The 26,223-nt window shown below is 38.3% G+C and overlaps 1 protein-coding gene across 1 annotated transcript in view; it reads left to right on the forward strand.

Moving 5' to 3' along the window:
* Positions 1–470: 470 nt before the first annotated feature.
* The window catches only part of MAP3K7CL (MAP3K7 C-terminal like), a 29,636-nt gene continuing 3,883 nt past the window's right edge, over positions 471–26,223 (forward strand). The window contains exons 1-5 of the mRNA XM_082498611.1: positions 471–482; positions 684–744; positions 1,001–1,109; positions 9,798–9,856; positions 19,945–20,060. Of these exons, the coding sequence (XP_082354737.1) occupies positions 727–744; positions 1,001–1,109; positions 9,798–9,856; positions 19,945–20,060 (302 nt within the window). The 5' untranslated portion in view covers positions 471–482; positions 684–726. The remainder of the gene's footprint in view (positions 483–683; positions 745–1,000; positions 1,110–9,797; positions 9,857–19,944; positions 20,061–26,223) is intronic.

Consider the following 26,223-nt stretch of genomic DNA (forward strand, 5'->3'; position numbering starts at 1 on the left):
AATTTCTTTATGGGCAGATCTTTTGCGTGCATGAAGTCCCACTGACTTCATGTTCTCCACACATGGAGCTAATCAAAAGATTAATATCTGTGAATTTTAGCAGCTTTGTGTTAGATATACAAGGAGATTAAGTTTGCATTCAGCTATTTAATAGAGTTTAAACAAAACCTTTCATTCAAAAAGTTTAATATACATAGTAGAGCTCTGAGTACAAGTTTTGAGTGTTCAGATATGCTTTGATTATACCATTACAGATCAGTAGTAGCTAATTCTTTTGTTGCTCAACACTTGTTTAGTGCCCTGCTTGAAATGAACTAGCAGTTTTCTTAATGGACAGGGTTTCATCTCAGTAAAACCACTTTTTGGAATTGGTGGTCTCAGAAGAAAGACCGAGGACTGAATAAGGTCCCGATACGGGAGTCAAACCCATGCAGACAGACCCCTACACCTGCACAGAGTTCCACTGAAGAATCACCACCAAGGTTTGAGACCCAGTAACTTTCTGACCATTAAATGTGTGACTATCAGGCACAGTTTGACTGGGGGAGTATGGGTGGAAGGTAGGAGGATGGGTGCCTCCTCATTGACACCATGTGGAGTGGTGTGCACGTTTCCAATCATACGGGAGGCTTGGGGTCATGTTACTCTCAACTCCCCACCCCTTCTTCCTTCTTCACCTTCAGAACCCGGCAGCATTGCCACGAGTCAAGGCTTGCTGAAGGGGCAATGGCGGGGAGCAAGCAGGTGAGGAGAGGGGAAGCTTCCTTTGCCATCATTCTTTGTAATCTGTAAATAGCAAAAGAAAAGCAGTATCTGCACTGAATTTCACTTAAATCCTTTTTAAATGGAAAAGTGAAATGGCGCTCCCTTGACTTTGATTCTAAACGTTGCTTAGCTAGAATAAGAATGCTTCTCATGTGAATGCATGAGAAGCATTAAAACTCATTTTTTGAATGGTGTCACATGCTTTGTAATAAATATATTGTTTGTATTATTGCAGCTGGAACAAACAAGTAAAAGCATTGACTCAAGTGCCCACATGATCACCACCGCCAGGGTACCTGCTGATAAGCCAGTACGAATTGCCTTCAGCCTGAATGACTCCCCAGGTACAGTTTCATTTATTGAGTAAACCACAATGAAATAATTGCTTTTAAATTTTTTGTGTGCTTACCAGTGTTTACAATATCAAATGATGTCCAGTATTATGGATGGATTTTTTTCCTGAATGGTAGCATGTGATCAGTTTTCCTGTCTGATAACTTTTAATGTTTCCACTAAATATTTCATTAGACTAAAAGCATTAGACTGACAGTTTTGATTTTAGCTTTCTTTCAGTGTTTTGTGGAATATAGTTAGAACTGTAATTAACTGTCACATTTACCTGCATATGCAGGATGTCTGAATTTAAGGAATTTTAAAACTAGAAAAGTAAAAGGACATTTTGTTCCGAGGATGAGGCTAGAGCAGGAAGAGACTTTCCCTTCAGCAGGAAGGTTGGAAAGTGCCACACGTGCCCAGCTTGGTGAAAGGTTCCAGGAAACGGATGCTGCACATGGCATGTTCCCTGAGAAAGCAGCAGAAATTTCATTGATGCTTATCCTGTCAGCTAGTGCTGATTAAGCATTAATTTCCCCAAACATACCCTGTATATACATGGACCCCTTGGCCTTTGGAATAGATGAATATTACCAGTTTGCACCTTAAATATTACAAAGGTTCTGAGACCTGTTGCCAAATGGTGGAAATCAGAATGAAATAAAGTAAATCAGAAGCTGGGAAGCATCCCCCAAATAAGTTGGCTGTGCCGTTGCTAAAGGTGAGTGCCTGGACTCAGGGTTGAGATGTGTTTATGGCATGAAATATAAGGATCTCTGATAATGATAACTGAAACCCACTGGTGATGAGTGCTTTATGGGATGGTATGCATTGTAGGATAATGTGTGAGGACGCTTCCTGAGCTTTGGGTAAATAGAGTCTGAGCTTGAATACAATTTTCTCATTTTAAAAATATTTTAGAATATGCATTATCTTTCCTAGCTAATTTTTGTGTAATATTAATTTGCAGCTACAAACCTGAAATAGAATCTCATTCTCTAAGCAAGGGAATTTAAAAACAAACATCTTCATATATTGCATATAACTTTCAGCTCATAAAGATAAGTGGCACAGAAAGATTGGGACAAGGAATATAAAGAAACACATGTAGCTATCTGTGTGCCCTTTTTCATAAAATAAAATAATCCTGTAATTACATTTTTATTAAATAAAGTAATAAGGAATCATTCTCATCTCTCAAGATATAGTAACATGGTAAATTTCTTACAGGAATTATGGCAAAGATAGGTCTTGAAGAGAGATGTAAAAGAAAGGGGAGTTCTCTTACAAATTATGGGAAAAGATTGCTTATGTGAGACACTGAAAACACATCAGGGAAAGCTGAGACCATGAGAAAATCAAAGAGCGTAGAGTGGTTTGTGACAAGAGACGGCAGTAGGAAATGACAAGGTTGTGAATAGCTTGGAAGAAGAGGACATGAAAGGCAGGAAGCCTAGCTTCCTTAACATTGCATCATACTTTATTTTTTACTTTTCTATCCTGCTAATAATTCCAGCCTCTCTCTTAACATTCAGAGAAATAAACTCAACTACAGAAAGGTAATATTTTTCTGCTACATTTTGTTAAACTTTTCCATAATTTTGAATCCTTTATTGTGTACATAAAAGTGTTCCTGCACTATGCAATCCAGGATCTCTGTGAGTACAGCTAAAACTAAATAGCAACCAGGAAAGTGAGTGCCATATTCTCCTCTGCACTACATCCCCTTAGGGGATACCAGGAGGTCTAAACCAGCATACTGTTTTAACACGTCACGAGAATTCCACTCTTGCTCTTAGTGGTAAGCCTGAACATAGTGATTATACTTGATATATTTAAAGAAGAAAAAGCAAATAAACTTTTATCAGGTTTGAAAATTTCCATCAAACTGTAGTTGAATCAAGAGAGTAGAAATAAGTATTTAACACTTATTTTTTTAAGATGAGCTGCAAAAATATTTAACAGATAGACCTTTAGGTATTCCATACTTGGCTTTTTTTTTTTCTCCTCCTTATTTTTTTATATTTCTTTAATCTTTTTCCTTGACAACAGTATTTGTTTTCAGTTCAAACAGGAGTTACCTGATTTAAGTGTGATAGTAAAGCATCAGGTGATGCTTATGTACAGCTGGGGTATATATAAAAATTTCTTCACCAGGGCTAAGTGCTGAGGGCATCTGTTTGACTTAAGGTTTTTCTTAAATTTTACCTCACTTGAAAGGCACAGTGACAGATTTCACCAAGAAAGGCTGCGTTCTTCTTCCGGGGGTTGTACAACTGCTTACTAGGAGGAACTGGCAGCATAACTAGATATAAAAAGGGGAAGTGGAATGTTTCTTCTGGGTGGTGATTATCTCACTGGCTAGGATTGTAACCAAGCACTGGGTGTGAGGAGCAGCGAAAGGAGAAACTGCTCTCAACTCATGAGAAGAGATGACTTTGTGTTAACTGACCTGCAAGACTGGAGCTGGTTTATCCTGAGTGTACAAGAAATAATTTAATTGTGTTGTATTATTTGTCAGTCAACACCTGATGACTGAAATCCTGGCCAGCTTTGTGCAGTATTTTTAATGTGACGGTAGGCTGACCAGTTCCTTAAAAGTCTCAGGAGCAGCCGATCAGCAGGTGCTATATAAGAAGACAGTTTTATTGTGTATCTCTTATTCCTGTATATATAGATATCTATGTTTGGCTCTTTTACACAAGTTCACTAAGCTGGCATCAAACATAGGTTTCCCAGGGTGTGTCTGCACACCGTATTGCACCAATTTGACTTTTAAATTCATTAATTTGAAACATATTATTGTATTATTCAACCTATCTTATATCACTTGGAAACTAATGTAAGTTAAACTGACTATGGAGTTCCAAAATTTAAATAATTGTTCCCAAATAGAAAGTTCATTGCAGTTCATCAACATCAATTCAATTAAACCAGTGAAATTCAATATGCCCTAATTTACATCACTAACTCTTATTTACTGAACATATTAAGATACAGTGATTATAACAGCAACTTTATGAAATTTAGACAAGTGGATTTGTTTTGTGTTATAGTTCTAAGGGAAGATTTATAGGTAAACATGTCTTCACCTTCCCTCCTAGAATAAAAGCTTGAATCTAGCTGAATAGTTCTGCTAGTGACATGTGGTGATAAATGACTGGGTTTGAAATCGTTAGTAATTTCTTTTGTTTGAAATTAGTCTACCTCTGATAGCACTCTCCGGAAAAATCACTGAAAACAAAGGCAAAACATACATCTTCTAATGAAAGTGACAGTGCAACAATGTAATATTTTTGCAAGCATAGCAAATGATTTATTTTACTCCTCTTTATGCCTTTGTTATCCTAGTGGCCATGAAGAATTTTTTGCTCTTATGGTTGATCATGCAAGACTGTTTTGCAATGGTTGCTTCTTCAGTAATAACCTTCAAATCCCTACTTCATCCTCATTTTGGTTGTAATGGAAACAGAGGCTTTCCAGCAGATAGTGCATCGGTTGAAAACCAGTGGGGATTGCTAAAATAGATAGCTAAAATTTACAAAGCTAGTTTCCTAAAACTACACCCAACCTCAAGTAAGTGGCTTGATCTTTGGGAAATTAGACAGCAACTTGGGTGACATACTCTCAGAGCAATAGTGGCTGTGCATTCATCAGAAGATGCTTTAGGCTTAGGTGAAGGTATATGGAGCAGGAGAGTTTTCCTCTTATCTCTTCTATTATGGGCGATTTCTATTTTTGGGAGGACCACAACTCTTATTATTGAGCAAGCCTTCATAGACTATTCCTGGGTCAGGCAGTGACCATTCCCCACTATTTTGTGAGTGAGGTAACTGTGAGGTTGTGTAAGGTCATGTCAGGCAGGGCTGTGAATAGAAGTCCGGGAGCTTCACACAGCAGTGCCAAGTCGCAGTCACTTAGCCACACAGCCTTCCAGGACAAATTCGATGAGTCTATGCTCATCTGTCAGTAACCAGGGCTGGAGCTGCTGGATCTCACTACCCTCCTAGGGCCAAAACTGGACCCTGATATACAGTTCACTAGTGCTGTCCCGCTGCGATTTGCAGTGCTTGCAGTTGAATTTGAGCATTTTTCCTGTGTAAGGGCTGATCCACTTACAGGATAACAGCCTACTTATGTTACCAATTTAATTCTTTAATTTAGGAGGAAGAGATCTGAATACACTGCCCACACATGTAGGAGAAAAAAATAGTACCTGATTGTATAATTAAAGACTGGATCATAAGTCAGTTACTCAAGGAAGCAGAGCTGTGATTGGCATTTCCTAAATTTTGAGTGCTTGATTTAGCAACCTTAATGTACTTTCAACACATTTAAATTTTTATGTTCTATTTCTATCTATCTTTGCGAAGATCCTAGAGAAACTGTAATTTGCGAGTTTATACTGCAAGTAAATCAGATGTTGTTCTTAAAGTATTTATTCATTAAGTATTGCCCATAGCCCGCAGTTCAGCTAAATGGAGCAGCCATATAGGAAGAGACTGTGGTATTACTGTTCACTGTCCCAGACGTTGTGTCAGACAGCGAAGTGTGAGGGATTTCACTCATTCGTCTACATGGTGGAGGTCTGGGCTATTGGAATCTCCAGAAAGCCAGAACATGATTAAATAAGTGAAGCTTTCCAGAAAGCATGATTCATTCCCAAATGTGCAATATTAGCATATAGCGAGGGACTGAATGCATGAAGACTTCACTGATAAGTAGTAAGCCTTTTGTATGAAGACAATCAGTCTTAATACAGTTCAGCCTTCTAAATCAGATAGCTTAGAAGCCCATCTCATGTTTGTATTAATAGGTGCTATCGGCAGAGAGACAAGAGCTCACCTGGACAGTGAAGGTTGAGCAGCTTAGCCTTGCTGTCCTTATACAAAGCTGCCCATCACACCATTTCAGCATGAAGGTGTGTTGGCTGGGCAACATGCTTAGGGAGATTATTCATTTGTTATGTCATTAGTTTTGCTGTAGGAATGGTCAGAGAGCTGGCCCTGACACAGAAGTGTTCTTTGTCTCAGCCCAGTTGATGGAAGGCAAAAGGAGGAAGTGATTTCCCTGGACACCCTCCCTCAGATGCTCTCTGTTATAATAACAGTTTTCAGCAACAAGCAAAGTGAATGTATGAACCTGACGAAAGTCAAACTACAGATGAACCAAGTTTTTGGTTAAAAAACCATCAACTGTATGTACGTATATCTTGTAATCAGAGTACAGGTCTTTACCTTTCATGCACTTTTACACTTTTAAATATAGACCTTCAAAATTAGCTTCGGGATCTATGGGAAATCAGGAAGGGCTACTCATTTAGAAATCATGCAACAGATACTTTAACTTAGGTGGCTGTGATGAAGTCCCTGATCTGACTCTTTTGCATTACAGGTTAGCACTGTTGAGTTTGCTGGCATGGCCAAAACATCCACATGTATGTTTTTCCTCCTTGCTTGTTCTGTTTTCACCAGAATCTTGACTCATTTTCAGGTGCATTAAGTTGCAATCTCTGATTTTTTATTTTTTAAACAAAACGTGTTTTCAACAACCACCTTGAATAATAAATCCTTTTCCTTTACAAGTGACAGGGAAAGGAGCAGTAAAATAGTGACCACAGGGGTGAGATGCTGTTTGTGTTTGGGAAGAATCAGCCTAGTTATTTTCAGGGTTTTGTGGTACAGAAAAGCCACTAATTTTATTATAAAGGGTGTCTTTGATTATATTAGGGATTCCTTATAACAATCTAGGCACTCATTAAATATTGATAATAAATTGATAAAAGGAGAAAAAGAGGTATTTCTGTATTCTATTGTCTAGTGAAGGAGATGTAGAATAGAAAAGAACAAATACAGACAGATGAGATAGTTATGAGAATGTTTTGATCTTCAGAATATTTTATTGGACATTTCAGGCATTTTCAATGTTTCTGATTTTCAGAGTTGTAGATTTTTAAGGCTAGAAGCCCGTGTGATTTTGTCTGATCTCTACTTAACACCCAGTATTCAATCTTGTAATGGCAATAGTGATTCTTTTGGAAGAATATGGAACAGTTTATATCTTTCCTGTTGACTTTCTGAAAACATCCTCTGAAAAGTTTTAGGAGGCAAATGACTGCTGTCATTTGCTTTCCTCTTGTGTGAAATCTAAACATGCTTCCTTTTTACCAACTGATTCTCATTGTTATTGTTGTGATTGTTACTCTGACAACGTTGAAATACAGAATGACCTGATGCAGCAATTTATTTCACTGGAAGCTGTGGGGAAAGTTTTTTGTTGTTCTTTTTGTGGAAAAAAAGATTGCAGTTAGCTGTGAGGATTTCTGTTAATTTTTGTAAACTAAATACTTCAGCTGAAAATTTCAAAGGAGCATAAGAGAATTAGGAACTCAGAAAAATTTCAAACCTCTTAACTCCCCAACTATTCTCGATGTTATTCTGCACATCAGATGATGATTTAAACAAGTCTTAAACTAGCATAACTAAAAAAAACCCCTAGCAGCTGTTCAATAGATGCTAGGGCAGGCCCATTATAAAATGTACTATGGTATGCCATAATGGTTAGGATACCAATATATTCTATTTTTAGTACCATTGACTCAGTCAGTTGAGTTCAAAAAATAAGCAGGGAACTTCTGTTTATTGAAAGGATTTCCTCTATAGTAATTTCTCTCTCTATTCCATCCTTTTTAAAGTATTTCCAAACTTTTTTTACTGATTCTTTTCTGACGATAATCCAATATATTTTCTAATCTGACACTGCATTAATTTTGTTTTCTTATTACTATCCAATGCATTGAAAAAGTAATTATTGGCTAGTGTATCTTTAAGATTCTTGGGGTTGCTTTTGCTTGGTTTTTCTTAAGTTAAAAATGTTTGAGGTCCCCCCTTAAAGCTACTGTACCAAAGATTGTACTGCTGGAATTGTCAAAACAAATAGCAGCTTAACTGCTGTCCATGACTCTGGTCCAATATCTCTGTCAGAATATTTAACAGCTATTCAGCCAAATATTTGTAGAGCAGCTGTACCCCTAGGCGGACTGCGTCCTATTCCATCCTTCCTTTTAGCCTTGCCATATGATTCATCTTTCTTCTTTTAGAATATTAGTCTATTTTTAAATATTGTACAAGAAAGCAACAGCAAATTAAAGGTAAACACCTGCATATCAGCATGATACAATTCTATACAGTTAAAGCAATTTAAGTATTTTGCAGAATGGAAATGTTTGGAAGATGGTGTGAAAAATGAAGTTTGAGGGGGAGGTATGAACTTTTGATAATACTAGCAAGACCCCTTCCCCATGAAAGTATAGAACTGCACTTTGTTTCCTGAGGAAGTTCAAAAGCTTTTGCTTTTGCCCTCTGTATCACTTGGGCATCCCTTCTTAGAGGTGCTCAGCTCTAGCTATGTTAGTTAAAGTAAGACTCTGACCGTATGTTTGCCAGTATGTTTATTCTTCATGGGATAAGGTGACTTAATTTTACGTTTTCCCCCCAATCTACTTTGCTGTATGACCACTGAGGGTAAAGAGATAACAAATATTTGACAAATAATTTAAATCCTAGTCTGTACTCTTTAAGAATATTCAGAATCCTGGCTTGATACATAGTCCTCTTAATCTTGTTGGGGTTTTTGTTTTAGTGTACAAGTCTGCCAGCATAGAGCAGGTTGCAGGATCTGACCTATGTTAGCAGTTTTCTCCTGAGAGAGCCATCCTTGTTTAATTTTGACACATTACAAATAACTGACTCTGTAAGCTAGCTAATAGTAACCTTCTCCTCACCTCCCATGCCCTGTAGTAAGATGCATAAACAGTCATCAGAATCCAATGCAAAACTGATAGTGTGAAAGTCACTGAGAAAGAAATATTGCAGTGGCTAGCTGTGACGCTACCAAGTATGATTCATATTTCTGATCTCAGTCCAACTACTAGTGGGCAGGTGTCCACAACACAACACTGACGTAACTGGCACAGTCTGTCCCACCTTTGCTGGAAGCCTGTACTAAAAATAACGAAATAAATAAAACCACAGTAAGGCTTGTTGTCATGAACGAACTAACTGTATCCCATAAAGATTGTTATCTACAGGTTAGAGTAAAGACATGTCTTTGCATTACAGAGAAATTTGTGGTGACTTCCCCATTCTAATCACATCTGTGTAGGTAACAGTTTTCTAGTTCCAGGGTTGCCAGGCTGGTTTGTGTGTTCTTGTGGTGGGAGAAAAGGTTTCTATTATTGTTGGTTTAGCCCTGGTGAGTCGTGGTATTGTGATGGGGAAGATATCTTTCCCTTCATTCAAGTAATAAACTCTTTGGTCGTAAGGATGCTGTCCTTGGAAAGTTCTTTACTTTGCAGTATAATAGAGCGCTCACGAAGAAAGATTGTTTCGATTTATTGTTTTTATTAAATTATCACATGTTCTACCACACTAACTGGCTTTGTTTTGTTTCTTAATCATTGCAATACAAAATAGGCTTTCTGTCCTTCCAGCACCTAAACATTTTCTTATTGCCAACACAGTAGTATTTTCAAGGAGTCTATTAAGGTATCTCAAGCATAGAAAGAAAAGCAGATGCGAAGGTGTTTGCAGGATCCCAACATTATTGTGAATATGTGCAATGTAGAACTACATTAAACAGATCATTTGAAATGCTGGTTTTGGTATACATTGACTTTTAACATCGTGTTTACCTTTTAGATGATGCTTCCTCCGAAAACTTCCCTTTGGCATTTCCAGAACTAGATCAGCAGCTGCAGGTAAACTTTATTTTTTAAGTACAGTTCTACTTCACATTCACTGTATTTGTTATGATAAAAAAAAACTCTGGTTGTTACACTAAGGTGAAAGTTTTCAGTGGTGCTTCTCTAACCTATTGACATTGAATAAGACAGTATATTTCCACAGAAGAAAACATTGTCTTTTCAACATCTGCAGAAAAAATGATTTGATGTTTTTCATCCAATTGCAGAGAAATGACTATTTCAACAATGTCACTTGCTTTTTAATTTGTTTTTTTTTTTTTTTTACAATTCCCGTGCAAAACACAGCGTGTACTGCTGCACTGCAATGAAGAGAATTCTTGTGGTTTTGGTGGGAGAAGGAATGAGCCAGGTGTTGTATTCTCATGCCTACAGGCTCTACTAAGACCGGTATGATCAGCTTCCTTTGAAGCATTCCAAGAGAATGCAAAGGTGTGTTTTGTAGTGCCATCTTATCTCTAATCTTGGGTAACTAAAGCCATTCATCAGGATTGATGAGAGCCTCCTCAAAGTTACCCTAGTTTATACTGCCTAGCCAGCAACCCTAACGGTTGTCCTAGCAGGTGCCTGCAGATGGCATGGGATAAAAGTGGTAAATCCTTTTGTGACCACTCCAATTTGTCAGTGTAGCACAATGGAGCACCAATGTACTGGACAATCCGACGGCAGTTGATGGCAACTCGGTGTTTCACCAGGCACAGAGCCAGTTCTGTATCCAGGGATTATTTCCCTTTCCTCTGTGGCAGTTCTGGAGTGTTTGTTGGCTTTTGTAAACTACTTCAGATCATCTGTTTCCCAGGAGCATTTAGACTTCCTCTGATATTTCAATATGAAGGCAGTTGTTTCCTGAGTGTAAATTGAGAAAGGCATTAGCAGACCGTGTTGTCCAATGATGTCATCCTTCCTGTCCCCATCAAGTAGTGAGACAACATTGGAGGGCTGCTGTCTTAAAGGACTGACTTTTCTCTCCTGCTGCTCTCATCAAAAGGATGACTGAATAAGGAATGGAGGATGACAGAGACTCTTCTTGCTCTGTCCCTCTGATCCTGAGAATAGGGGCAGATTCCCTAGGCGCAACTAGGAAAGATTAAAGGAATGAATAGCAACCTAAGATTTGGGCTGAAAGGAACGGGGTAGTATGTTGGCCTCTTTATTCCACTGATCTTCCAGTGCAGCAAAAACGATTGGTATTTTTTTCCGTCAGAATAATTCAGCTTGAGAAAAGCAATACTGTTTTGTGGCTGAAGCATTGAATTGAAAGTAAAGAACCTGCATTCTGTTTCCAACTCTGTCAGTGACACATCGTGTGATCCTGGAGGAGTTGCTTCATCCCTCTGCTCATCTCTGAAATTAGGTTAATAAATATCTCTGAAATTAGGTTACCTTTTTGTGTTAAAAAGCATTGAGATCAGTGGGTGAAGACTGCTCTAAAAGAGCAAAGTATGATTATTATTACTGCTATTGGTACATAAAAACAAAATTACTAGTGTTAGATGTAGGTACTTTACAGGCCAAGTGATGATGTTTTTATTAGGACTTTTATGACCCATTTCTGGAACATGCAATGTACTCTAAATGTGTAATTTCGTGATAGACTGAAATTGCTCCTCTGGAAGCATTCAAGTCTGCTTGATATAATAGCCCTTCAGTAAAAGTTTTTTAAGTACGCACTAGAGCAATTCCACTAAGTACACCCTCTTGGTCTGTTAAGTACCTGACATTTTTTTCAAGAGAACCTTCCTTTCCTCTCATGATCTCAATATGATAACAAATTCAAAGAAGCAACCAAAGGCTTTGATTCAGATTATGTTCTTTTTATTATCCTTCAGAAACTTTTTTTCTTAATAGTGAGGTAGTTGAAAGGATAACTTATGAGGACTATCTGGCTGACTCAACCACTCAAAAGGATAAAGTTAGTGGTAGTGCTTCATCCTTTAACTTTTCAAGCTTATGTGCATATTTATATTTAGACGCCTTTATGTTCAACCAGAGGCAGTGAAATCAACACAGGGTTCTGAGCTGATGCAGAGGTAACAGTGCATTTAGGTTTAGGAACGAAAGCTTGAATTTCTTTGCTTTTTTCCATCTGGATCACATCTTAAATTTATAACTATTTAATGTAATTACATTATGTTTATACTGCTTTAAAATTTCAAACAAGCAATAACTGTAACAAGGTTATAATTTACCTAGTTACATTTTTGTATTAATTACTTTTAAAAATTGCTACAATCCAAACTGCTAAGGGTGTGTCAGGCCTGTATAGCATGTGGTTGCAATTTACGTTAAGGTAACCATACCAGCTTTGAAACAGGTAGCTCCTGTATTACAGAAGCAAACTACAACACGGGCTTCACCAGGACCTGCGGAAGGACTGAATGGTGGTGTCTCTTGTCATTCCATCCATGCTTTCCTCTATCCCAAAGTTAGCTAGTATACAGCAGCGCACATGAAGTGTCATGTAAACAAACCCTTTAATCAACTGTGGCATAGCAGCCTGAAATGCTTGAATTTGTAAGAATGCTGGTACATATTTTTATAATAAAACTATCACATCTAGAGTCACAAGATTTTCATCACCATGCCATAAATACAGTCAAAAGCATTTGTATTTTATTTAAAGAAGCAAACTATAAATGCAGGATAGGTGGCTGTATAAGAATAGGCACTTAAAAAAAAAAAAGTATTAACTTCCTAGGTTTCAAACATACAAAGGAAAATTCTGAAACCTGTTTTAAAAACAAAACAAACAAACAAAAAGACAAAATTAGCTCATCTTCAGGTTGGATTTTGAAAGCAGCTTGAAAGCTATGCAAGTTCACCGAGTGACTTGGAAAATCAGAGCCTTAGAATTTTATGCATGCAGGCAGTAGACCACAGCCTGAGTACCAAGCAATTTGCACCTCTGTTTTAGGCTGCAAGCCCTTGTCCTTCTATGTTAGGCCTTGGCAGACAACTTGGCTGTTTGAGCAGAATTACCTAGTGTTCCCACTTTTCCTACCACAATCCTACCATACCTACTTGCTGGGCACCAGTATCCAATGGCAGGGAAAAGTTCAATGCAGCCTCCCCCGACAGGGTAATAAACCCCGCTGTCCAAGCACCCGTGCCAGCTTCACAGAGGTAGAGGTAGGATTGGCTGGAGAAAAGGTATTTCTAGGAGACTAACTGCAAATAGCTAATTCTCTATAAGGACTCTTACTAGAGGACAATCCTAGTTGAAAGTTACAGCTTCTTTCTGAAGAATAAAAATGATCAGTCTAGGGTTCTGATCTACTAGCTAGGTTCAGACCAAAAATGTCTTTTCCAAGTACCTTTTTGAATGTTACATTTTTCCACTACTCTGAGAGGAAGAAATTCCAAGAAGCAATTTGTAAGAAAATAATATCAATTGTTTAACTCACAGGTTTTGCCTTTTTTTTTTTTTTAGAAAAAGTAACGTATGGTCAACCAGACACAAAAGCCCTACATATGAGAACAGAGCAGTTTATTCTATATGCAGGAAAATCCTGGTCTCTTGCAGCTTTATTATTAAAAAAACTACAAAGAAGTTCCTGATATGCTACCAACGAAACACAGCTCATATTAATACACTTCTTGATTTCAATTCCTTTTGTTTGCAGTATTGGAAATTACTCTCTTCCCACTGATGAGCAACACGTTGAATGAGGATAAAGCACTTGCTTATTTCGGCCTCAGTATCATTTCCCCTCCAGCCACCCTCGCGTGAGCGCTGCAGTGGGTACCGCAGCGAGGGCAGGCTTGCTGCACTTGTCAGTTTGTTATTGGGAAGCGTTAACCTTTGCCTCCCGTAAAAGTTGGACTGGGGCTTGGATGGCGCTTCCTTGATTAGCTGCATAGTGGGTGGCAGCCCCTCTGACAGACACTCTACTATGGGTTATCTGCTATTTTAAGACACCTACATCAGCATCTAAGGCCTTGGTGTTTAGGTCACTGAATATAGAGGAAGGTATCTAGTGTTAAGTACCCACATTACTACACCCTGTCTGCTGCCTGTCCTGTTCCAGCATTTCCTGTGACATGCTCTGTTCATCTCCCTCTTCTCTGGCAAAGTCCTTATTCCAGGTGGGAGTTTCTTCCTGAAGAAGGAAGAACACAAATCACATACAGATGCACAGGGTGTTCTGTAATCCTTTATCATCTCTTCTCATGAAATCATGAGCTTGAGAGGCATTTATGTCATATTTTGTCTTATGAATCTGTTGAGATCAATGGAGTTAGATGACTGTAAAATTGCTGCAACAGAGAAAAGGCTCCAACCATTCATAATATTAGTTTGTTAAGTCAAGGGATAGTTTTTTAGGCTTTCGTGGGAAATGTCTATACAAAAGACCTAATGAAAATATTATGAAAGGGGCAGTTTGCTGTGTGTGATACAAGTACTTAGCAGAAACCTTGTTTACTCTGGAACTTTTATAATGGAACTATTGCTTCTACTGACTGCCAAGACTCTTGTTAGACATATACAAATTATTTTAGAAAGCTTAAAAGTATACCGTGTTTTTAAAGGGTATGCTGTATTTTTTTAATATGTATTAAATTCCAAGATAATTCCTAGAGTACTGTGGTACTCTATAATTAGATTTGTTTGCCTATGAACTTGATAAGTCTCCTGTAATGCTGCTGTGATAACTATGGTCTTAGATTATGTAAGACATGGAAGTTTACAAAGCCAGAGCATCATACTAAGGTTAGAAAAGAATGGAAAATCTCTCAGGAAAGGAGAGCAAAATTCTCACTTGCTCTCATCCAGTTGACTTGAATTGCTTGGAGGAAAGAGAACCGCTTACTTTCACAGTAAAACTAGACTACAGTAGATACATCTTAAACTAGATATCTGAAGCAGGTTGAAGAGTTCCAGTCACGCAACAAAAAAAGTAGCTGCAATGTGCAGCTGTCACTTTTGCTTGGAATAATGCAATTTGGTCCATCACGGATGAATACACAAGGCCATATAATGAACATGGGACACGTGCAAAATATTGGCACTGAAGTTCCTGGTTTTCCAGAATATTTTAGATGAAAATTACCACATTTATGAAAAGTGAGACACCCCTCTTTAATTAGACCAGTGCTAAAGACTGCCTTCTAGATGAGTCCACATGCTCGGCTGGCAAAATTGCATGATACAATTTTTTCTTTAAACTTCAACCTTTTCAGGAGAAAGTTTTGATTTATTTTTTTTTTCCCAGTAGATCCAAAAAGTAAACACAATCAAACAAAGGTGAATTAAAAATTAAATTGGTTTAGTTTTTGAACACTTGGGTGACACTGTCAACTATACAACTTCTGTGGGTATGGAATGCTGATATTCATACGGCAAAGCAAAACACAATTTGTCATGTGAGTGAAGCAAAAAAAAAATTACTAAAAACTGTCCTTTTGTGTCCCCCAGCAAAGATTTTAATTAGAACAACTCCTTCAACCTGTCTTTAAAAACAGGCAGAAATGCTCAGGCTCTTTCTATTTCTTCATGAGCTGCCCTGGCATATCATCTTCCAACATCTTTCATATCTGGGTTCCAAACAAAAATCTAAATAAACAGTGTGTATGTTTTGTAAAGATGTACGTACCTATGTGTAGTTACAGAATAGCCTATAACAGGATCTCTTAGTGTCTACTTGCTGGATTCTGTAGAAAGTTTGTCAATGTCACAGTGAGTTATTCAACAAAATTCAAGGAAAAATCAGACTTTGTTGAAAGTCAGCCATAGAAGGATAAACCACTAGTATGACTGAAAGCTGTAACTTTCGTACTAGCTTTGTGAACAAAATCAGAGATGCCGTGTGTGCATATTTTGCCAGGACAGGAAAATGAGGGTGGATGACACTGAAGCCTGAAATAAGCAGGATTAAAAGTAGCAACTGTTGCCATTAAATATAACTTTCTTTGGCAGGGGTGTTTTTTGCTTATGTAGCAGGTATGCTTTTATATATATTAATTTATGGACAAGCAAGATAATGAATAACAAGCTCGGGCAGTTATAAAGGGAAATTAAAGTATGGCTGTTGGTTTCTGAGTGAAAAAAATATATACTGCAAGTTGAACTTTATTAAGGCCTGTTATAATTAGTCACCTGGGTAAACTAGCAAACTCTTACCAAAAAGAAATAGTATACAGACTTCATGGATGAATAGTGCTTTCTACTGGGAATTCCAATTCTTTTTCTCTGCCTCGGAAATGCCACCAGGTAGCATCTGCAACACTTCCCATGGCCTGGCCACAGACATTCAACAAAGTCATTCCGGGTAGAATGGAGAGCAGAGAAAGATGCTTGGAGAAGCTAGGGAAAATGGAAATTTCATCTGGAATGGCTTAGAGGAATGCAGCTTTACCAAGATATAGGTCTTAAAAAGTAAATGAGAGCCCTCTGTAAGTACATCTCAGGGGTAAAACAGGTAGGACAAAGAACCACCATTTGAATGAAAGATAGCGCTGGCACAATAAAAGACTATACAAACATGTCTCCAGCAAAACCAAACTGGAAATGAAAAGACATTTCTAATGCTTGGTGAGGCCCTGGGCCAGTCTTAAAACTAAGTCAGGGCACTTCAGTTTTTCTTAGACGGAACTGGGCGAGCCTGTGAATTGCAGGATTTGCTCCTGATGACAGGGGACGGGACTCGCTGATTTCGCAGGTTCCTCCCATTCCCATTTAGATGAGTATGGGCTAGTCCAGTAACTGTCACTACTCGGTTATTGTTTTCTTTTCTCTGGAAATATGTTAATACTGTAAATGCCTGCTGGCTAGTTGGAGTTACCCCTTTGGAACAAGTGAGTTTGGCTCTGTTTCTGCGTTTGTTTTTCAGGAGTTTGCCCTGCCATCTTCTGAAAATCATAGAATCATAGAATCATAGAATGGTTTAGGTTGGAAAGGACCTTGAAGATCATCGAGTTCCAACCCCTCTGCCATGAGCAGGGACGCTTCCCACTAGACCAGGTTGCCCAAGGCCACGTCCAGCCTGGCCTTGAACATCTCCGGGGATGGGGCCTCAACAACCTCTCTGGGCAACATGTTCCAGTGCCTTACCACCCTCAAAGTGAAAAACTTCTTCCTAATGTTTAATCCGAACCTGCCCTCTTCCAGTTTAAAGCCATTCCTCCTCATCCTATCACTACATGCCCTAGTAAAAAGTCCTTCCCCAGCTCTCCTGTAGGCCCCCTTTAGGTACTAGAAGGCTGCAATAAGATCTCCCCAGGGTCTTCTCTTCTCCAGGCTGAACAGCCTCAACTCTTTCAGCCTCTCCTCATAGGAGAGGTGCTTCAGCCCTCAGATCATCCTCGTGGCTCTCCTCTGGACACGGTTCTCTTGATGGGAACAGATGTATCATTAATTCTTTGCACTCTTGTTTATGTCAAAAAAGTAGGCTATTAGACATGGTTAAAATATTTTCCCTGTGCTTTTCTGTTGGCTTGCATTTTCTGGTGGGCAGCAAATAACTGACCAGACTTGTATCTCTCCATTTTTTCTTGCGATTGCAGTAGAGGTGTTTGTTAAATAATGAATGCATAAGCCTGTTTCTTGTCCTGCTGGCCAGAAATTACTCATGGACACCACAGGTACTATCTCCAAAACCTTTCTTACACATCTCAAAATTACAGAAGAGCAAACCAAATTGTCCAGTCATCTAGTTATGTAAAAACAGAATCAAATTTACATTTTAAAGTAAAAATACACTGAAAATTTAAAAATTTCTTGATATAGTGCTTAGTAGCATCAGACAAGATTGAAAAGTATTGCATGAACAGATTATTAGTAAACTGATTGTATCTTTTGTTGTCAGTTTATTTTGCGTAATAAAATATCAATGTAACAAAAAATGAGACTGAAGAGGAAACAATGATAGGAAGGGGTTTGAAAGTCAGCAACTGGTTCTAAGTGGGAATTAGATACTAAGTCTCAACATGACTAGATAATTTTTAGCTCTCTATATATATCTTTTGAGTGGGAAGCTGGAATATAGTAACTGAATGCTGCTTTAATTTTTAAACTGGTTTAAACCAGCTAGATTTGTGGAAACTAAGTTGGAAGCAAAAGCAAGGTGTTTTTTTTTTCTTTTGAAGTATCATTGTTTGGGGACTTTCCCCTGGGTACTGTTCAAAATTGTTTTATTGTGACGCATTTGTTGTTTGCTGATCTCTGGTAGATACCAGAGATGCTACTTTGGCTCACCCTTGCATTCTTGGATTAGAGCACTGAGACTTCTATATTCTGTCTTGTTAAATTTATGCTCATTATTTGGGTGGCTATATGAATGGTGCTATTGCTCATCCACATTGAAATGCAATTAAAAGCCCTTTCCTGGGGACCAGATTCATCAAGTAATGGACTGCTCTTTCCCTGGGTTCCCAAATTCTCCAAGGTCAGAAAGAATGAAACAATGTGCTGTGAAACAATTCTGCCACAGCATTTTCAAATTTAGAGCATGGAGAATGAGTGTCTGTGTTGAAATTTCAGTGAGGAACCACATACCATCTACAAGTACCTGCAAGGTCCATACATTAGTTACAGCTGTTCATTGGGGTACATCCGAAGCAAACTTTCCCTGTCTCCTGGATAAAGATATTTTTGATCTTTGTCTCTGAATATGTTTAATAAAATTTAAATTTCCAATTTAGCTGAAACGAATGTTTACAAGATCCTAAATAGGAAAAGTATGAAGACTTGTGCTTTTCTTTTTCTCACAATGTCATTCAAGGAATATTATACTACAGAGAAGAGTCAAAGTAGGACAACAAGAAATAAAAAATAATCTACTTATACTGAGAACGGCAATTGGATGTTCTTTAACTGGACAGTAAAGGAACTATTTTAAGTGCTTCCTTTTGCTTCAGACAGGTGGCTCAAGCATGCTATTTGGAGTTCATTTACAGTCAATTGATTCATGGCTAATAACTTAAAAATACTACACTTCCTGAAAGTGTTATAGCCAAAATGTGACAGTCAAGCCTGAGGCCTGAATTAAGTTGCCTTCTTTTTAAGAAACAAAAAGCACTGACATTCAACCAAATTGTATTTTCAAGATCTTAGTTGAAACTCATATGAGGAGTCCCAGGACAAAGTGGTTGTATTAGCCATATTTATTACCTCTGGTGTGCATTGGAAAAAAATGAAAATCTTGCTGCAATAATGTTCGTATTTAGGTTAGGAGGTACAGTGCCTTTGCCTTCACTGTGGGTTTTTTATCGATTTTTTTTTTAATTGCTGTCATCCTTCTACTCTCAATCTCACCTGCACTTCTTAGGGAAATTTAAAACACTTTGCAAATATAGTTGATTTAACTTTCACAACATTTCTGCTAACTAAATATATCCCCTTCTACAGGAAATAGAGAAGCAGAGAAACTGGGTATGAACTTGAGAGAACTACTCACAGCTTGAGGCACTGCTGGGCTAGAACCTATCCTGGAATCTTGGCTGCACTGGAGTCAGCAGTATAACTGCTGTTGAGTCCACCAGAATCAGTCCCAGTGTCCCAATTCATGGTCCTGTCCCATTTAGTAATAAACAGGAATAAGCATTGCATCTATAAAAAAAAAAGAGTGTTTAGTCAATAGCTTTCCATGTCTTTTCTTCTCCTCTTGCAGAATTGGAGTATAAGAGCTCATTTGCACTCAAATTAACTTTCTGCTCAGTGCTGCAGTTTCTGCAGTGAAAACACACTCATAAATTTTATGGGTCTAACCAATGCATCGACTTTAGCATTCTTATTTCACTGTAGCTGAAAAAGAGGGAGAAATCTTTCTTTGAACAATCTTTTGGGATACTTTGCAAGTTGTCAGGGAAAGTTCTGAAAATCCTTACCAGGTTTGACGGTTTATGCATATTCTTATGCAGGGAAGTGTTTTTTTCCCTTCTGTGAAAGGCCATCACTAGGAATATTTGGCCATATCCTGCAGTTAGGGGAAAAAAAGTTCTTTAAGTATTCTCACAGGAATTAAGATAAATATTGTATCTTTCAAAATATGTGTCTCCCGGTTTGAGGCTTAAACCACGACAATGTGTTTTTCTTTTTATTTCATTCAAAAGCAGTATATATATTTTTTTTTCTTCTTTTCTTAAAGCCGCTGCCTCCTTGTCATGACTCTAAGGAATCTATGCAGGTGTACAAACAGCACTGCAAAATAGCAGAAGAGTACCATGAGGTCAAGAAAGAAATTGCTCTGCTGGAAGAAAGAAAGTGAGTAACTTTCCCAAAGTATTTACTGTTTTATATTCTCTTTGTAAAATCCTGTTTTAAACATGAGGGTTTCACATGATATTTTCTGACCTTATACCTCTGCCTGACAGTCACAGTACAGCACAACAGTTAGGCCATTGGTCCTTAAGATCAACTGAGGCCATGAAAGACACAGAGTTGTCATAGTTCTGGGCCCTCAGTTGTACAGATGTCCCTTAAAGCCTTCCTTGACAGCCTCCAGGTCACATAACAATCTAGTTCAGCTGGTATGAGTCCCCTTTTTAATTTTGGGGATTTTTTTTCCAATTTAACTTTATGTGTTTAATGAAGAATGTAATGGATCCTCAGTGAAGTTTAGAGTACTTGAAAATATTAGTAAACATTTTTCTGTGAGGTGCATTGTCTCTATGTACATTGACATTTTAGGTTTTCATATCCAAAATGCATAAGCTGGAGTCTTTTTTTCTTGTCTATGGCCTATACTCATACCCCTGTCATCTTTGCATGATTATTAAAATGGCAAAGTGCACTCTGTGACTCCTTGTCCCTTTCCACAAGATCTCTGAAAAAAAAATTCAGAGAGAGGAGAAGCTCTACAGAGGGACTTAGATTGGATGATTGGGCCAACATCAATGGTATGAGTTTCAACAAGGGCAAGTGCCAGGTTTTGCACTTGGGCCACAATAACCCCATGCAGCGCTACAGGCTTGGGGAGGTGTGGCTGGAAAGCTGCCCAGCAGAAAAAGACCTGGGGGTTCTAATTGACAAGTGGCTGAATATGAGCCGGCAGTGTGCCCAAGTGGCCAAGAAAGCCAACGGCATCCTGGCTTGTATTAGAAATAGCGTGGCCAGCAGAAGTAGGGAGGTGATTGTGCCCCTGTACTCAGCAGTGGTGAGGCCACACCTCGAGTATTGTGTCCAGTTTCGGGTACCTCAATACAAGAGAGATATCGAGGTGCTGTAGTGAGTGCAGAGGAGGGCAATGAAGCTGGTGAAGGGCCTAGCGAAGAAATCATATGAAGAGCGGTTGAAGGAGCTGGGACTTTTTAGTTTGAGGAGGAGGAGGCTGAGAGGAGACCTCATCACTCTCTACAACTATTTGAAAGGACACTGTAGAGAGGTTGGTGCTGGTCTCTTCTCACGGGTAATTAATGACAGAACAAGAGGGAATGGCTTCAAGCTCCAACAGGGTAGATTTAGACTGAACATTAGGAAAGAATTTTTCACAGAAAGAGTGGTCGGGCATTGGAATAGACTGCCCAGGGAGGTGGTTGAGTCCCCATCCCTGGATGTGTTTAAGAGACGTTTAGATGTGGTGTTGGGGGATATGGTGTAGGGGAGAACTTTGTAGAGTAGGGTAGATGGTTGGACTCGATGATCCCAAGGGTCTCTTCCAACCTAGACAATTCTATGATTCTATGATTCTAATGAAACTAAAGTAATATTAACTAAAGTAGTGAAAGTTTTTAACATACAACCTACCCCAAGGAGTAACAGTTACTGGTAAGTAAACTTTCTCTTTCAAATGCTTTTTTATTTTTACATTCATGCTGAAGGTGACTTCAAGCAGTGTTGCCTTCCTCAGAGAGAATTACCCCAGTGTCGATCTCTGAGAGATCTCTCTTGTGAAAATGAAGACCACACCATCATTCGTCCAAATGCTGCTTGAACAGAAACATTTGTAATATAGCAACAGGGATCAAAAGAGCTCTGTTGCAGCGTGGGCTTTGAGTAGAAGGTGGACCACTGTATCTGTTTCATAGCAATCTTTGCACAGCTGATCGTGCTGTTCAGCCAAGTTTGCTCCCATGGGAGTCTTCAGCTGCAGAAGCAAACTGATGGGAGAGAAACTGGTGAAATCCTGTAGTCTTACAAGTAAAACAGCCAAAGATCTCCTTGAATCCAGACTATGCAGGGTGAAAAAGTGAGACTTGTCTTTATCAGGGTTGATGGCTACAGGTACAGTATAGTTAGTTGGTGCCTAAAGTGCCCAAACTAGTTGAGGTTTCCCACTACAAATCCCCTTCCACTGCAGGACCTGCATGGCACTGAATTGCTGACAGACTGGCACAAAATTTAAAAAAGAGGAAAAAATAACTAAAAGAGATTAACATTACTTTGTCCCATTTGATTAATCATTAATTAAACTTGGCCAATCCAAAGTAATCGGTGTTTTTAAAAAGATGTAGAGAAGATAATTAATTCAAATAATTTTGCAATGATTTGCAAAATTTGATTGTCTAAAATAAGATGCTTATGTGTGTTTAGCAACCAAGTGAATTTAGTGGAAACCATGTGTGTTTGTCTTCTCTGAAAATCCAAATGGAACAAAAAATAATAAATGGTTGTTTTAGTGCTTAACTTTAGACATATAAACTCAAAGGGTAGCCTTAGATTGTTTGGTTTTTATAGGCTACTAATATAAATGTATTATTATTACTGACACATCCCTGAGTCAGTTATGCACATTTATAAAGCAAGCTTGGAGCCCTGAGAACTAGACTCACATATATATTTTTGCATTTACTAAAATGAAGAAAAATGCTGTTTGAACACGTTTTTTGTTATCTATGGAGTCTCTGGTACTAGCTGAATTAGAAATATTTTGCTTCTTGGGAATGACAGATACATGCACAAAATTATTTACCTGAGCTCAAAACTATCCTAATCAAGCTCTGAGCCCAGAAGTCAGCCTCTCAGCAGTGGTTATCCTGGATGGATTAAGGGGCTTCAAGCTGGCATTTTCCTTCATTCCACCAGTGAATGTCAACAGTGGAACAATGTGAGGAAGTTTCCACCACTGCTACCTGTGCTGAACCTGTTCTGTGGATAGAAGATTTCATGCCCCAGTAAACATATGTTAAAACAAAAGTGGCTGAATAAGGCAACAAATAGTTATATTATTGTGATTCTTTTGTGCCTTCTAATTACATATTTGTGGCCTAAATATTTCACTACCTTCCAAATCTCTTAATCTGAAGAAGTGGTCCTACAAGCACTGAGATTGAAGATGCTTAATTTCCAACAGGTTGGTGTGCTGTGGTTATTTGATTTTGAGGTTTAAAAGGCTGCAAGTGCCAACTGAAGGTTTTTTTCCTCCAGATGGGAACTATTTATGACTCCTCCCTCCGGGTAGATTCTCCATTTTGTAGTATTTTGGAGGACGTCTCATGTGCCTTTCACCTTTGGGGTGTTTCCTTTCTGTAGCAATCTGTTTTTATAAAACCTTCCAGAAACTAATTGGGACCTCTTCACTGCATGAAGTTCGTTGAAATTGGAAAGTGGATTAAAAAGTTATTAGTTATTTACACACATGTAAGCATACACAACCTGAACACATTAACCTCGATTTTTCTATAAAACTAGATAGAAAGGGAATTTAAGTGGTGGAGGTGAATGAGTAAGCAAGAAGTAAAAGAGAGTTTTAGCCTAGTGATCACTGATTTATATCTAAAAATGTTCTCAACAGTTACAGTTTGAAAGTTAAAGGAAGTTTATGGGGTAGCATGGGCTGAATGAAGAGTGGATTACAATGGCTGGGGTGGCATGCACATTGAATATTCCATTCTCAAAAGGGAAGGATGCTTTGACTTTTCTACAAAGTCTGATGAGATGCACAGCTTTTAGACTCAAAAGCAGTTATAATCACATTGAAAAGACGGAGTTTTCAGTGTTCTGACATTTGCCCCTGTTGCAAGTGCCTTTATCTTCTTCTACATTTGAATTTGAATGTATGGAAATAGAGATTCACAATTGCCTAATACACCTGCTATCTAGTGTCTATTTCTTTTTAATATGATTTTTATAAAATGGAAAAAGATAGACTTTCATCCCTTGTAATGGGAACAAACAGTTTGTGCAGTATTATTCAGCGTACATTTTTTCCAAAGGCGACCCGAAGTGCTGTTGGATGGTGCCCCCGTCAGTGCTCCCAACTTACTCTCCACAGATCAGCTCACCTGTGGAATTAGAATGTCAAGACCCAACTGGCAGTGTCTGCACCTGTGGTGCCTACTGGTAGTACACTATGCACACAGAATACTGAAGACAATGACTGTCAGGAAAATTGCAGGAAATGGATTTCGATTTGCTGGATAGGAGGAAGAAATTATGTTAAGCTAACCTGGCATAATTGTCCATACAGGTACTGGTTCTTTTTAGTAAAACAAAAAATGGAATAATTCTACTTTAAGCAATTTTTGTTCCAACTTCCAAAGTTCAGTGTAACCTTTTATACACAAGATAATACATGCAGGTATGTTTCTAAAGGAAACATCTTTAAGAAATAAAAAGTTGAATAACATTGTTTTAAAGTAGTCAGAAACATTTACTTTTTTGCAACTTTTCAAAGGCTTTTAATTCTGCTTTGCTTGACTTGTGTCTCACTGTAGTGTGAGGAGCAAGTATGTCCAAAGTATAGAAAGGCGGTGATGTGAAATGACAAAGGTTGCTTTTCACCAAGGCAAGAACAGAGCTTATTTGGCCCACTCTCTTGTACGCAATGTAGATGGCAAGATACTGTAATATACTTGGCGTGGGAGAGAAGACAACTATTTCACAGGAAAATGGGAAACGTGAGAGAAAAAGGGAGGTTGCAGGTTCATAAAAGGCAAAATCAGAGGCCAAAGCAAATAAGAAGGGGAAAAGAAGTTACTCCAGAAAAAGAAAAACAAAAGGAAGCAAGAAATTGAAAGAATTTAAAAGAACATTGGGTAGACTTTTTTGGTAATGTAAACAATCATAGCTTTGTTTGCTATCTTCACTCAAACTCTTCCCAGTTATGCCAGCAACATATAGTACAAAGGACAAAATCACTCTGGAATGGGAGACATGATCAAAAAGAAAGAAAAGGGTGTGGAAGCGAGAACATACCATATTTTGGTCACAGAATGTCATTTAATTTATGTTCCAGAAACACACATGTATTTCCATAACAGATGTTTTTGGGTATCTAAGTTTGGGTGAAAGGGATGGGATGGCTGGTTATTTTGAGCACTTGTTATATTGCTATTACTAGATAATGACCCTGGATTATGTAGTTAAATATTAGAGTTGCCATGGTTGCTAGCTATATCTTATATTCTTAGCACTGGCTGGTTTTCTCTTTTTCCTCCCCCAGACAATTCTAATATAACTCACCAGAAAATATCATTTGATCACCACCTGGTTTAGGATCACTCCTTTTCTTTGCCATGGATATGATTTCTTTTCCTTCTTTTACATATATTACAGTAGACATGCAGTGGAGTTGTCTGCTTAATTTTGTGGGACAGACCATAGGACTGTTTCTAAAGTCTCAAGTCCAGGTGGTTTCCCCAGATACACTATTTCTGGGGTGCCTTTCCCAATGCTGTTGAGACAAGTAGTCTTCAGACTTTCGGGTACTGCAGAAAAAGATTGGTGTAAAACACAAAGGCAACCTTTTATCTTAATAATTTTCCCATTTTAGACCTGATTTTTCATCATCTTACATTTATCCAAAATACGTATTACTTGCCAAATAATGAAAAAGACAGCTTTTCTAATACAAAGAGAAACCTCAATTTGCCCTTGTGATAAATACTTGCAGACTTTTTATGTGCTGGCATCCAAGACATATTTTCATTTACATTAAAACAGGCTGTCTCATTGCTTTAAAAATTAATTTGTAGACTTTGAACATGCAAGGGCATTCTCCTCAGACAGCAATTACCTTGCAGGTTCTCATGATTCCTCATGACGTGAAACCATGTCAAATATGGGAAGAGTAAATGACCTTATGGCTACCAAAACACACAGATACGTGTTAGCTGGGAAGAAATGTGTAGTACCACAGATGCATAATCCTGAATATGAATATGTTGTTCACAATGGGCGAAAGACGAGTCTGCCTCTTTGCACTGTGGAAGCTGTTTTGCTTGAGTCCAGTCCATCTCCAAATACACTTACGTCCAGATAGATTTATCTGCTTTGTCTGTCACTTTTCTTGGTATTTATTCATTGTGAATATTACTGTAAAGGAACTCTGTTCTCTGCATGGTCAGTCATTAAGGCCAGGACAAGAGAAATCATTTCCCTAAGACCGTGCTAGATTTTTCTCCTGCTCTGATATGGCTTGTGGTTTATTGGTTTATGCTGCAAATTGTCTTCCCTTCCTACCCAAACCCCTCTCCGAAAAAGAACA

Source organism: Vanellus vanellus, assembly GCF_965231255.1.
Source record: "Vanellus vanellus genome assembly, chromosome: 1".
NCBI classification, from domain to species: domain Eukaryota; kingdom Metazoa; phylum Chordata; class Aves; order Charadriiformes; family Charadriidae; genus Vanellus; species Vanellus vanellus.